We start from the raw sequence: 14,955 nt of genomic DNA, 5'->3' as shown, positions 1-14,955 counted from the left end.
AAATTCTTTCAAACACGCTTTGGAGCCCAAGATAAATGAAGGGATCAAATATAAAATCACTGCACAAGCACTAAAACATCCATTATACTGGCAATCATCCTTAATTATAATACTGTTTGGTCAAACAACAGCAAACAGTTATGTTTTCAACTCCATGTGCATAAATTATTCAAATGTTTAAACTGCCATTAAACACAATATTTTGGACTATGAAATGACCAATGTGATGATGAAAATCAGTGACATCACGTCCAACATGAACCCAACTTCTGTTTTCAGAGAAATCAGTCATCAGTTTTTACTACCTCTGCAGATGAAATATAGTCTTCATAAGAAGCTCACACTTACGAAGAGGGGAAAACGTTTTGCAAACTCAGGCTGATGTCATGAGCAAAATGTTTACTTTAATATTTTCTCATGCAAAAGCAGAAGGCCAACATACAAAAAAGGATGTATTTTGTGAACATGTAGCTTAATAGTATGTGTAAGTCTAGCACACAATAGTGCTGATTGTTACACTTTGTCATCGACATGCTGTTTAGTATGATTAATACACATGAACCCCGTCTGGTTCTTATACACATAAGCTACAATCTCGATTCTTTGTGTTTACATATTCTGCCACCAATTTACCAAAACAGAAAATAGTCACATTTTCTAATGAGATTGGGGGGTGGTTGCATGGACATAGTCATTATGCTTAGACTCTGTTTTGAAATCTGCATGACATGGATATTGCAATTATCTTTTCTTTCCTTCACTGTAAAAAAAATAAATTGTACAGGCAGCTAATTACACGACATGACATTATCCACTGATTTTACGGACATTTCTGTTCACTCGAAAACACAATGCAATGAGGTGTAAAATTCAAAACAGTGGTAAAACACGTGTAAAAAAGAATTATGGAAATTTTTTTTCAAAATATACAGTTAATCGGCCTAATTTTTTTAGATTCAAATTACACCAATATATGTAATTGATTTTAAAAAGTTATGCCCAGTCTTAATATATATATATCACCCCCCAGCTCTTAATGCATCTTGTTTCCTTCTGGAGCATCAGTGAATGTTTGAATCTTTTTAAATGGTTGTGTTTGAGTCCCTCAATTGTCCTTAGTGTGAAAAGATGTATCTCAAAATCATACAGTCACTGCTGGAAAGGGTTCAAATATGCAAAGATGCTGGAAAACTGAAGAATCTGCAGGACCTTAAAGATTTTTCTGAAGAACGCTGCTCAGTTTAACTGTTCAGAACAAACAAGGGACTCATGCACAACCATCACAAAACAGAAAGACAGTCGAGGATCATCAGGTAACAGAACACAGTGTTAAGAACCAAGGGTTCCCAAACTTTTGAATGGGGTTATTTTAATAATTTCAGCATTTTTTTTGTCTTGTGGACTAAATGTTAATATCTTTTATGTACAATATCTTACTCAGGACAGTACTAAATAAAAAATAACATGCATTTAGTATGATCTCTCTTATTTTTTGAAAATCACTCATATTTTCACAGATTCTGCAAAGGGTGCCCAAACTTTCGATCCCCACTGTATATATATATATATCTATATATATATAACTAACTTGAAAGACTTAAGCATCTCATGCAATGAACAGCCTATAGCCCAATTTCTTTGACCACATCTCACACATAAAGTATGCTCTGAATGTGTATTTAAGACATTGTGTCAGGTCAAAAGAAGTCGAAAGTTTAAAAACAGTTAATAATTTCATGATTCGTGATTCATCCCCTTCCTGTGTGAACTAGCCTGTGGGTACTAAATTTGGATTGTCTTCTTTTAGTCACAGGTTATTTTTGCGGTTTACCTGTGACTGGTGAACACACTCTTACAGACTCAGAGGAAAACTTATTCACAGTGTTGTAATTGTCCCCTTCCTCTTGTACCATATATATATTAAGAAATGGGATATTTCCATGTTCACCCTTGATTTGTGGTGTTAAGATATTTTCCATTACTCAGTTTCCCTTGTTGTTTCATATTGAGTCTTGTTGCGCTAACTTTGGTTTTTAGGATGATGTCATATAAATAAGCATTTTTATTGTATATTTTTAATATTATTTTTGTTGTTGTTGTTTTTATATGTGTATATTAGGTAGAAATAACATACTGTTTTTAAGTATTAAGTGGTAATGGGAGTGGGGGGGGGGTGCAATAGCTTTGCATCTTTAATTCTCTCCTAGTCTCCTGTTTAGTTTTTGCACACAGAGACATTTAACATAACTAATATCTCTCAAGAGCCAATGACCAAGACCATTAATGCAAAAATTATCAATTCCTTCACAAGATTTTATTTGAAAATTTTATCTGACATTATACAACAAACATTCAAAAAGACATCCAACACATTGTTTTTAATAAATAAAAAACTTATAACATAATGTGTAAATATAATATATAAAATACTGTAATATAATTTATATTGTAATAAATGAAAGAATCAATAGAGCTCCACAGTGGCCACAGCCTCCACACATTTTACTGAGCACTCCTAAAAAAGAAGAAACATTAATAAACATTACTCCATTATATTTCCTAATTTTTATAATAAGATGTGAAGCTCAGGTCTTCAATATCAATTGTTATGTGATTGATAAGACTCACTTGGTCTTTTTTGCAGTCATAGCAATGATGTTCCTGGTAAACAATGACTCTTTGTTTAAGCATCTTCGACCTCCGTTGTTTTTCAGTGTGACACTGTTCAGACACATCATCAGGTTATTTAAAGAGAACATAGATTGATAATGTCTTAAATACAATGAGAACTAATCATGTACTTACACAACCTCCACATGTCCACAGGATGGACTAACAGGGTGAATTTCTATTTTCTCTATTAGCGTTGGCTTCACCATTCTGAGACCAGCACCACGACATAAACATCTCTGGATTCCAATCCCGGGCCTCCCTGGATGATGATAGAAAAAAATGACGGAAATTATTATTTTGAAACATGAAGCAACAGATTGTGCTGAGTTAGTAAAATGTTTCAAAATAAAAAAGCACAAAAAATCATACCTTCAATAGCAACAATGGCCAAACTGAGAAAAACAAGTAGAGCTGCCACAGTCTTCATTGTTTCAGTCTCTTGGAGGTCTTCACTTTAAGCCACTTGACTGACCAAATGTGAATACATGAGCTGACTGGCTCCATTATATATGCTACATCAGAGACACTCTGGGATTTCCCTGTTCACTGCTCAAGTGCATAAGGTCTGTTACTCTTTCCAGTTCCAGTTCCAGTTTCTGGGAAATAAAGTGTAGTGATCTCATCAGTTTTGGGGGTGCCAGAATGTCATCATAAATAATATATAATTGATAAGAGATATACTAATTGTAATAAGAAACAAGGTGGCTTTTTTATAAACTAAAATTGAGTATTGACTCTACTATATATATATATATATATATATATATATATATATATATATATATTGTCACGGGAGGAGCACAAGACAGACACAGTGGGCGTGGCGTCAGGCCTCGGAGAGGCTTTTATTAACAGAAATAATAAAACACAGGGAATAAAAGTGGCCAAAGGGGGAAAGTGTCCAAAATAACAGGGAATCTGGTGTCCTCGTCGTGCTGCGGGATTTGTGTAGGTCGGGCAGTGTTCATCAAGGAAGGGTCCAGGTAAGGGGCGGAGTCCGGCGGCCGCACGCGCTCCCCTCCTTGGTCCGGGGCGCGAGGGGCGGCGGCTTCTCCTAGCGGCCACGTCTCTCTCGTTGGCCGCGGCGCTGGTAGGGGATGGACGGCCCGGCATCCTGGCCCGTCGGCCGTGTATACGGGTGCGGTTCCCATCCGGATCGCGGGTCCGGCAGCTCACGTCTTGGTGGCGCGGGAGTCCCTCAACGCACCCTTCCTGGACCCACGAGGACACCAGTGTGCATGCACGGGGAAGAGACCGGTCTCCTGAGGAGAGGCGCGTTGGGCTTTTAAACAGCGGCGGTAATGAGGCTCCACTTCCTTCAGGTGTGCCCCATCACACGCCGCCGGCCCTGACTCGTCCAGCGCCCCTCCTCTCACACACCCACTCCAGTCGGGAGCCTGGTGAAGGGCGGCGATTTAGGACGGGGTGCCGGTGATAATCAGGGAGGAGGCAGCTGACTCGTCACAATATATATATATATCAGCGCTGTCGTATGATTAATTGCAATTAATCACATCCTAAATAAAAGTTTTTGTTTACATAATACATGTGCTGTTTTATTCATTTAAATATACACACATGCATGTATATATTTCAGAAAATATGCAATGTTTATATATTAAATACATTTATTTTTCATATAAATTATATGAATGTAAATATAGTCATGTAAATACATATTCATATTATTACTTGTTTCTAGTTTTGTTCATTACTTTGTATGTAAATTACCCTCAGTTCGCTCAGTGCTTGGTTTGCCACTGTTTATGGTTAGCGATTGCTGTTAAGAGTGTTTACCATCTGTGAATTAGGCTATATTCCGTTTGGATGATCATTTTGTTTTGTTTATTAACGTAATGGTGCTACAATTTTGGTCCACTACTGCTCCAACTCATCTTCCTTGCCGCCCTCCCACTGTGACCTAAAAAAAAATGATTATGGATTTAGCAAATGTTACACCGATGATGGCTTCCTACAGAACCAAACCAGACACTGCAGTTTTCACTCCCAACTCCACATTTATTCAGGATCCCTTGGCGTCATGGTTTAACGCTCAAGATACACTTTTTTGCATCATTTATCGACATACAGGGTACTTAATTTGATTCAATTGTTTGCCTTATGCGTCATTTCAATGATGCATGTAATTCTCTGTATACATACATAAACACATTGTCTCTGAAAATGTTAGTTATTTATGTTACATGTCTAAACAACCAATTTTTGGTTATTTTGGCAACCCAGCACTGGGTCAAAAAGGGACGAACCCAGCGCTGGGCTACTATGTTTAATCCATGCTGGGTTGCTTTTTTATGGTTTAAAATTACTACATTGCTAGAATAAAATTAATCCAAATCGAGCTAGGCATTAAACCTATCTCTTTAGCATAACTGATGTGGTCATGAAGAAGTCCCATCAGCACAGCATGTGACATCTTTTACATCATCCAGGGCAGCGTCCTCTTTTAAAACCATTGTTGCATCAGGGGACAGGACATTCTTTTCTTTGACCAACATTCATCCCAGTCACTGCCTGTTCTTCATCAGTGGCCTAAAAAGAGAAAAACATTTGAAAAAATAAAACATTTAATTAAACTCTGTCCATTTTCAGATAAGAGGTGTAAGTAAATAGTCTGTTTTATAATTTCAACACTTTGTGTGGTTGTTTGATGTCACTGTCTACCACAGCACTCTAGAATGCTATAATGGCAGCACTAGTGTTAAGGCATGTCATTTTGTTTAAATAAATATACAGGTGCATCTCAGTAAATTAGAATGTCGTGGAAAAGTTCATTTATTTCAGTAATTAAACTCAAATTGTGAAACTACTGTATCAAATAAATTCAGTGCACACAGACTGAAGTAGTTTTAGTCTTTGGATCTTTTAATTGTGATGATTTTGGCTCACATTTAACAAAAACCCACCAATTCTAACCCTATCTCAACAAATTAGAATGGTGACACCCTATAATGATAAAAATACATATTTTGTAATCTGTATTTTGTAATTTTTCCCCCTTTTTTCAAATCGAGCCGTCTGACCGTGTGACGTCACACGGCCGGAGGCACGATACACCCATAGACAGTAAAAGAAATGGACACAGTGACCCCATTGAATACAACGGAGACAAGTGAAGTCAATTAGAAGCACGCACTTCCTGGGGGTCGAGCGTACTGTGCAGACTCAAACTGAGCTTGATGACGTAGATGTTACGTGAGCGACCTTTAAGTCTTCTAATCGCTGTGCCAAGAGAAATATGAATCACCCACAGAATCTTGCAGACGTTGTTGAATAATTTTGTCCCGTTGCTTTTATGCACTCTCTATAGGCTTCTCCCTTGACTTTATGCCTCCACATCCCCCCGATTGCCTCATAGAGAGTAAAAGATTGTCTGCGAGCTTCTCCTCCTGTCCACGCGTGCACGGTACGCATAGACAGAAGGTACGTGACAAACACACGCTCACTTCAGTTAGTGCAATTAAAGTGTTAACTGCCAAAAATACCAATACCTGGTTTAATGACTAAGGAGTCACTGTGCTTGATTGCCCTGCAAACTCGTCTGACCTGAACCCCAAAGGGAATCTATGTGACATTGCCAACAGGAAGATCGGAGGTACGAGATACAACAATGCAGGTGCGCTGAAAGCTGCTTTTAAAGAAACCAAGGCTTCCATAACAGTTGCCTTCATGCCCCGTCACAGTATTTCAAGTAAATGGTAGGCCCAACCAATATTTAGTACCTAAACGTGAACATATTTTTCTAAGTTTTTTATTGGTTTTATGCAATATTCTAATTTTGTGAGATACTGAATTTTGGGTTTTCTTTAGATATAGCCGTATAAGCCATAGAAATCAAAATTAACACACATAATAGAAATATTTTGCATAGTGTCTAATGAATCTATATAATGTATGAGTTTCACGTTTTACATTTGAATGATTAAAATTGACAAACAATATTCTGACAAACAATAATCTGCCACAATATTCTAATTTTATATTATATATATATATATATTATAGAACAGAGGTGCGCTCACTCTGTTGGATAGTAAGACTGCCACACAAGGCTGGCAGTCATGCATATGTTCTGGAACAGAGTAAAATTGTGTCCACATCAGGTTTTGTTATGCAAGATGAAGATACAGCAGGCCATCAGCACTGAAGAATCTAGGAACAAAGCAAGCAATTTGACACAGAGCCAACAATATTTAGTATGCAGCTCCAGGTTTATTAGAAGGAAACACACTAAAGCAGAGGTGAAATGCAAAAAAACAATATAGTGCAATATAAAGTATAATAAAAAAAAAAAAAAAAAAAAAAAAAAAAAAAAAAATTCTTAAGATATATTGCTCATATGGTGTCACTCACATTAGGATGTCAAACCCCCCTAAAAAATAACTGTAATAAATGAAAAATGTTTAAATTTCCCAAAAGCAAATAACAGATTCATGAATCATTGGTGATATAGCCTAAATTAAAATATGTGAAACATACAGTACATGTTAAGTTATTTATTTAGCTTTTTATTTTTTGCGTTTCCTATATCTCTGTAAGCAGCTCCCTTCAGAAATGTTGAAATCTTGGACACTCCCTTCTGTTGTTTAAGGATTATTTTGTCACTCTTGAAATCGCAGAACAGTTTTATCAATATTTGTTTCAAAAGATAAAAGCAATTTTACTTTTCAGCCAATTTTCTGACTCTTTGATAATAACGTTATGTCACCGGTAAACAGCAAAGTGTATAGATCTAGGTTAAATAAATTAAGCAATTTCCAATCATCCACTGAAAAATTACCAACAAAACCATAACAAAATTTGATTTGATTAAAAGCCCAAACTTTCATAAATAGCGTACCTAACATGACGTCGTCAGAAAACGGTAGAGATGCTAACAGACTTTTTCTAAGTCATTAAACCATTTCTATAAAGTAAATAAACAACAGAAGCGAGTCAAATACATGTAAGAGAAGTGTGAGTTACATTATTGACAGACATTTTCTTTCACTCCAAAGGACGTTTCAGCTTTTTGTGTCAACTAATGACCTTGCAATTCCAAGCTAACCTGTCATTAGCGGTAAGCAAGACAAATTTGCATAATTTTCTATGATTACGTAGTTTAACATGCACTTTTTAATTGAAAAAAAAAAGAAAATACAATTTAGGAGTATTCACATACAAAATGTGTCAAGTTCCTGTGTTGTCAGAAATGTATGAATGAAAAAACAATGATTGCCATTTACTACAAAAGTAAATTATGGCAGATGTATTTTTTAAATTTTTTATTTTTTTATTTTTAAGTTGTCATTTATTGAACCATGCTTGAGACAATCACACCACAGGACAATTTTGAGATTTGACTCTGCATAACACTGCAGCTTTATAACAGCTTTATAACAGTCTGTGTTGGACAAAGAAATGTGTGTGTGTGTGTGTGTGTGTGTGTATATATATTAAATAAAGATGAAATATAATGGGGGTCCAGTAGGACATTTCCCTAGAAAACGGCACTTCTGGTCATGTCAGGCCCACACACAACAAGCCAGAACTCAACCTAAAACCAGTTTCTCACACATGGGCCACATCTGGCCCTCATAAAACATACCAGAACTGACTTGATGTGTGTGGGCCAAATCTGGCCCAAATGACCTATGCCAGTGCCAGAACTCAGCCATATGTGCCATATTTGGCCAAGATGAGGCCCGGAAGTGCATGCTATCAGGGTATGGTTATGATCAAGACCAATTTTCAACCTAAAATTAGGTTAAAACAGCCCAACGTCCTTACCCAGCGGTTTTTAGAGTGATACTGTATGTGTGTATATATATATGTATTCACTTTTACATTAACATTTAGTCATTTAGCAGACACTTTTATCCAAAGCGACTTACAAATGAGGACAATGGAAGCAATCCAAATAAAAAAAAGAGCAATGATATACAAGTGCTATAATAAGTCTCAGTTTGTTAAATGCAGTACATGTAGCAAGGGATTTTAAATAATATAATAAAAAGAAAGAAAACAGATAGAATAGAAAAAGAATAGAAAAAGAATATATCGAGCTAGTGTTAGAGATATTTGTTGTTGTTGTTGTTGTTGTTTTTGCTTTAGTTAATTTTATAATAAATTAAAAGACAACAGATACAAAAAGATAAGAAAGCTAGTTCGATTTTTTTAAAGAATAGAATTAGAATAGTCAGTGCTAAAGTTAAAGGGTAAATAAAGATGGTTAAGGACTCAGAGGGACTAAAGACTCTACTTTTATTCTCAAAAATTTTAAGTGTATAATAGACCTACACTACAGTGGCCTTTTTTGCTTTCACATTCAGATAACTATGGTCTTTTCCCATAAATGCACACATTGTGTTTGCGTGTGAACAGCAGGATAAGATGTTCCAAGGTCTTTTCCGCATAGGCAGAATTTTCTGCCAGAAAAGTTCAGCTGAATGTACTCCTCAACAAAGCTTTCAATTCACATGCAAGTTCATCATTTTCCATAACAAAGTGTGAATTCTTATGAGCATGACAAAAACTGTATTGTTTAAATGAGATTTTCCTTTAAATGAAATCTGTATAAATAGATAGCAACAGACTACTGCAAGATGAGATAAATGTTTCATTGTGATAGTTATCGGGAGACTTAATGGTCAAGGTCCATTGTGATTCATCCTTATTTTATCAAACACATTTCATACTATATGTTCTTACACTAATAACATACTAACATATGTTTCATACTATATAAACAAAACACCAAATTAGCATGAATTATTTTTATTTCATGGTTATATCCCACACAGATTCCCTCTGGATTAGAAAGGTTTGTATAAAAATGATTAATACAAATATTTTTTTTAAAAATGTGAATAAAGGAGTTATTATGAACATAATGTAAGCTATACAATACTTTTCCAAAACTGCATTTCATCTCAAAACTCAAAAATATCAATGTGCTCATAATTTCTAAAAGAACAAAACATTCACTGGCCTCAATTAAAACAAGCCAGTTTTAGATGTAGTTTTATCAGAGAAAATCACAAAACAATAAATAGATATAAAGGAAAAAAAATACATTTCAGGCTAAATGGAATTGAAGTCTTGTGTATTATAGCAGAATAATTTCAATAACCACCCTTGTCGTCAAACTTCTTAATCTTCTCTTTTCTTCCTCTCTTCCTTTGCTTTTTGTTCAGCTTTCTAAGTGAAGCACAACGGCACATAATTTAATTCTAATAACATAATCTATAAACATAGACATTGGTTATATACATTCAGTAAGCAGTAGTGTAACAGTGATGTATATCTTACCTTTTGCCCTTCAGTAATCTCTGTCCTTGCCTCTCATTTGGATCCAAACACATTTTTAACTTTCTGTTAACCTCCTTTCCTTTTCCCTTTCCTTTCACAATCACAGTCAATCTAAGATCGGGAGGAAAAGATAAAAGACAAAAGCAATTGTTTTATTGCCATCATGGGCTTGCAATTGTTCACTCATTAATTATACTGAATCTCTAGAAGAAAATAAAGATTTATAAACATTATCTTGTAATAGGACTCATAGTATGCATACTTACATAATCTCTGTCTTTGAGCAAGAGGGACTTGGTAGGAACAATTCAACTTCATGAATCCATCTGGGCTTCACTGCTTTTGGCAGTTTGCCTCTGCATAAGCAGCGTTGTGATAACCCACCTGCATGCCCTATAACACAATTCAAATGAAAAACGAATCTACACAACAGATCCAGGTCAGGAAAACTATTGTTCTAAGCCGGTAATCACTGATTGTACTGACAGACAATAAACCTCATACCAAAACACACCACAAAGGAGATATTTGATGTGATGCATATTGGATATGTTTAACAGAAATACTTCATTCAATCAATGACATTAACAAAGATCAGATCTGGTGGATTTCTGGAATACATCATTCTGACTGGACAATCACTGCATTCTGTGGACAAATATTTTTGTACAGTGACTGATGAGCTGCAGAATTTTTCAATAAGGACAGACTGTAGATTATGTTCATAATCTTTAATTAAACATAAACCGTCTATCTTTTAAGTTTGAATATTTCCTTAGTTTTGTAATGGTGTGTCAGATTGTCCTCAAAAATAAATATTGGTCAGACACCTTCCTGGACAACAATGACCTTTAAAAAAGGGATTTTTTTTTTCTCACATAAACAATATGCATTAAAGGGGTTAATCTAAAATGCTTTACTTATTGTAATTGTAAGACAATATATATCAGCTTACCTGCAGAGTGTGTAAGAGTCGCTCCAAACACCAGAGCAAACAATAGTGTGCAAACAACCTGATTCATGATTCACCTCACAGGCAGCTCCAAAGAAAAGTTTCCTTCTTATACAGTCCGTTCCTTATAAAGCACAGTCTTACTTTCATTTTCCAATCTTCCAATGAAATTTTCTCAACAACACTTCCATCATCCTTGATAATGAAGTTGAAGTTGCATGGCCGGAAAACACAAATGACCACTAGTTTTAACATTTGAAAGATATCTGCATTTAAAAGACTTTGTAGAGAGAAAGACAACACACATTATCATTATTATTAATATTTATTTATTTTGCTTTAGGCAAGAAGAAGAATTTTTTTTTTTTTTTGCCAGTCAGAATAAACTTTTTCTAAACCTAGCTTTTAGAAGTGAGTGTTGTATTAACAAGGTCTTAAAGTCAAACATTAACAGCACACCACCACCAAATGAATGATAAAACATGCTAAGCATATGATTGGTTACTTAGTTTGCCTTTTGGGAAGAGGCTGTATTTCATCATTGTGTTGAACTTAACTTGACTCTGCAGAGAATAGAGGACTTAAGATTTTTCTGTTTTATCAGTCATATCTACAAATGTTTTGAATAAAACCAAATATTATTAGTGGTGTGTGTGTTACAAATAGGAGTGATCAAGTAATGGAGTGTGTTATGAAAAGATTTAAAAAGAAACAAAAACTGAAATGTAACTAAAATGAAAACAAACTATGTAATTAAGACTCTTCCTTGAAACAAAGCCAAAATATCAAACTGGTCACTTATAACTGAAAGCTTTTTTGTATTGATGAACCGTATATCAAACACCACTTCAGTCAGATATCGGTATACAGTATGTTTTTCGTACATCCATAGATGTTACATATGTAAAATCAGATTAATAAAAACAATGTGTTTGGACAAGAGGAATGATTTAGTGAACAGTAATATAATAAATATGTACTCTATAGTGTAGTAAAATTTTAGCTTTCACTTAATTTTCTACATTTATTGAATTTCTGAAAGCAAAATGATAGTGTAAAAATGTGAAAAATTTGTGCTTCTCAAAAGGTCTCACTCATAAATGATTTATTTGTGGCTTCTTTGTTTTATTTTCTGTTCTTTCCTTGTGAAGATAAGGGACAATTCAGTTCATGTGCCATGCAAGGCTTTTGAGAGGAGTGGATGGTTTAAGAACTGAGCTGAAACTGGTGTGTGATGAAATGGCCAGAATGGTTCTGAATTAACTCTGGAAATGAGCTGGCTTAGAAGTGAGAATATAGATCTGTATATAGTACCTAAAATTAGGAAGCTGAAAAAAATGAATGAGTGTATTTGTCTGAATAGTCTGAAGCAGGGTTAGGGTTAGGATCCAGGCAGAAAAAACGTATAACAAAATTCTGTTAAACAAAACCAAAAGGGTAAATCTGATACAGTATGTGTGTATGCCAACACCTACAGCCAGTGTAACTGAGTAAACGAAGCCAACAATCAAATAAACATAACCACATGAATCAAGGACAATGGAACAAAGCATATGAGAAAAGAAAAACTATGAATAAGTAACGCAGGGAAAAAAACATAAATGCTGTATAGGGAAATGCAGCTGTATTGTAGATAATCTCAGAAATGAGAAGAGGAGAGTCAAAATATGATTTAAAAAAAGTAGTTTTTTCCCTCCTCTATGCCTACAACCAAATAAATTACTTGTACATTGTGCACATGACAAATAAAATCTGTGTTCTAACTAATGCAATAGTTCTAATACTAGGAACGGGTCGCAGATATTTAGACCTATTTAGATCTATATACTTAGAACAAAGACTATAGCGATAGCTAGACTAAAGTTACTAAAATGCTTAACTATTGTAACAGGATTTACAGTTTTTCTCAGTCCCTTTTTTACATTTCTCGAATCATCCTTGAGATTTGCAAAACAGTAAGTGCATTTCTCAAAACAACTTGTACAAATAGCAAAAGAGCATGGATTACCTGCAAAAACCAGTCTCTTGCTCAAAATCCTTAGTTCATCTCTCAAAAATAAATGTCTGTGTCAAGGAACACGTCAGTGCCATCAGATTGACAAGTCCTTAGTTTACGGATAAGACAGTCAGAATGCTTAGTCATGTTGTCAGTATAACAGTGTACTCTGGAGGGGTGTTCTGATGTAAACTATGGCAACATTTTGGATGATAGTTACTGTATTGAACAGAATGCCATACTTATGTATGCCATATATCCATTTCAAAAGTACACATTTACACATTACGGTATATGGGATATTGATTGAAAGAGACTGGATAGAATTCCCAGTTACACTTTTACAGTACTAGTGGTCTGACCCAAAAAATAATAATAAAAAACCTTTACAATGTCATTGTGATATAGAAATGGAAAAATAAATATGGGCACAAAGATGAAAATAAGTCCATTGTCAGAATTTGTGACTCTAGTGTTGTCCTCTGTCTTTACAGTATAAGCTTTTCAACTGAAGACTCATGAGGTGAACCTTTGAGCTATTTCAGAGAAATGGTTTATCATCGGTTTATCATCTACATTCTCTTCATTAGTAAAGATTCGCTTGCACAATTCATGTCAAATTGACAAAAAGTCTAATAACAATTTGTAGAAATAAAAATAAAAAGTGTGTTTGTCAGTTTATGACAACTAGATTAACCATTTTGCATTTAATGATTTATACGATGAACTAAAGACTAGATGTTTTGAGGGGTAAGACTATTGCACAGAAAACTATATAATACATTTTGAGCAACATGACATTAGCAACTGATAATGTACAGTAGGAAACCGCAGATAAATGTGCATAATCAATTGCATGAATGCACAAAAGCAATTGCAACTTGTTCAAAAGAGTGAGAAACTGGTTTTGTGATGTGTATAAATGACTAGATGATGTGGAGGTTGTACAAGTAGTTTTGAGAATTTCATTTCTGTTTTGAAAAATGCACCAAAGTGACTGAGAAAATCTGTATAACCAAAATACTGCAGATGGCGCTCTCTAGCGGTGCATCTATGTATTTGGAAAAACGAGCTATGATTAAATTATTTGACTTTTATGAGAAATTTTCCTATAGTGATCTCACCCTTTTAACTTTTCTCAATGCCTTCATCGTTTATTTTTTGCAAATGTTGTTACCCTTGCTCCAAATCCAGATCTTTTATAAACTTTATTGGTGTTAACAAACGTGAAATAAATATTTTGGACACAATTTTTATATGATTTTACCCCAGTTATTGAAAAATTAAATGAATTATTATTTAATATTGTGCAGTTAGGAGGATATATAAAATGCTGGTTATGAAATTAGTCTAGCAAAGCAAAGGAGACAACAAACTGTATTGCAAATTTTTTTTTAAATGTTGCATAATCTATATGGTAGAAAAACACTGTTGATAAGCTTTATGAGTTTTAGGCCATGTCCACACGTACACAAGTTTTTCCTTCTTCCGTTTTTAATGGGGTCATATGATGCTTTTTAAAGATAAAGTTATTTTGGTATTTGGTGTAACAGAAAATGCTGATGCTTTAATGTTCAAAAAACAAATTTTTAAAATAATGTACATTATTGTTGGTCTTGTTGGCCTCTCTTGAACCCGTGGTTTTCTACAAAGTCCCTCCTTCCAAGAAGAGCAGTCTGCTCTGATTGGCCAACTGACCCAGTGCATTGTGATTGGCCGAACACCACAAGCACTCGCCGGAAATGTAACATCCTTTTCCATAATCCCAAGATAATTCCATAATTCCAAGATTCATCTTTCAAAATAAATGTAAGGACAGTTAATAATTTCCTTAGTTTTACCATCAGTTCAAGTGTGAAAGTGGAACAGAGTCACATGATAGTCAGTGATGAGCTCAATGTGTTTGAAGTACACAAGCCACAGACAGTTAAGACAGCTGACTCCATTGTGTGACCCCCCCCCCCCCTCTCTCACACACACACACACACAGACACACACAAATGCTAAACTCTGCGTTTGAAGAGTC

At 35.0% G+C, this 14,955-nt stretch overlaps 2 protein-coding genes across 2 annotated transcripts; both read right to left on the bottom strand.

The window, feature by feature from the left end:
• Positions 1 to 2,302: 2,302 nt before the first annotated feature.
• On the bottom strand, positions 2,303 to 3,192 carry LOC127958330 (C-X-C motif chemokine 11-1). Its single transcript, XM_052557157.1, has 4 exons — positions 3,043 to 3,192; positions 2,806 to 2,932; positions 2,629 to 2,721; positions 2,303 to 2,515 (listed from the first exon to the last, which is right to left on the bottom strand). The coding sequence occupies exons 1-4, from the start codon at positions 3,098 to 3,100 to the stop codon at positions 2,503 to 2,505; spliced, it is 291 nt and encodes a 96-aa protein (XP_052413117.1). The 5' UTR covers positions 3,101 to 3,192; the 3' UTR covers positions 2,303 to 2,502.
• A 6,239-nt stretch (positions 3,193 to 9,431) lies between these two features.
• LOC127957156 (C-X-C motif chemokine 11) lies at positions 9,432 to 11,090 on the bottom strand. Its single transcript, XM_052555563.1, has 4 exons — positions 10,937 to 11,090; positions 10,248 to 10,374; positions 9,982 to 10,092; positions 9,432 to 9,870 (listed from the first exon to the last, which is right to left on the bottom strand). The coding sequence occupies exons 1-4, from the start codon at positions 11,001 to 11,003 to the stop codon at positions 9,795 to 9,797; spliced, it is 381 nt and encodes a 126-aa protein (XP_052411523.1). The 5' UTR covers positions 11,004 to 11,090; the 3' UTR covers positions 9,432 to 9,794.
• Between the last annotated feature and the right edge of the window lie 3,865 nt (positions 11,091 to 14,955).

Source organism: Carassius gibelio, chromosome B5 (genome assembly GCF_023724105.1).
Source record: "Carassius gibelio isolate Cgi1373 ecotype wild population from Czech Republic chromosome B5, carGib1.2-hapl.c, whole genome shotgun sequence".
In the NCBI taxonomy this organism is placed as follows: Eukaryota; Metazoa; Chordata; class Actinopteri; order Cypriniformes; family Cyprinidae; genus Carassius; species Carassius gibelio.
The sequence above is the reverse complement of the archived record's forward strand: the minus strand, read 5'-3'. Positions and strand labels throughout refer to the sequence as shown.

Excerpts from the sequence above, each read along its gene's own strand:
- LOC127958330 (XM_052557157.1), bottom strand. The coding sequence starts at position 3,100 with ATGAAGACTGTGGCAGCTCTACTTGTTTTTCTCAGTTTGGCCATTGTT. Across the intron at positions 2,933-3,042 it reads GGCCATTGTTGCTATTGAAG|GGAGGCCCGGGATTGGAATC; the intron begins GTATGATTTTTT and ends ATCATCATCCAG. Across the intron at positions 2,722-2,805 it reads TGTGGACATGTGGAGGTTGT|TGTCACACTGAAAAACAACG; the intron begins GTAAGTACATGA and ends GTGTCTGAACAG.
- LOC127957156 (XM_052555563.1), bottom strand. The coding sequence starts at position 11,003 with ATGAATCAGGTTGTTTGCACACTATTGTTTGCTCTGGTGTTTGGAGCG. Across the intron at positions 10,093-10,247 it reads TGCTCAAAGACAGAGATTAT|ATTGACTGTGATTGTGAAAG; the intron begins GTAAGTATGCAT and ends TCCCGATCTTAG. Across the intron at positions 9,871-9,981 it reads AGATTACTGAAGGGCAAAAG|AAAGCTGAACAAAAAGCAAA; the intron begins GTAAGATATACA and ends TGCTTCACTTAG.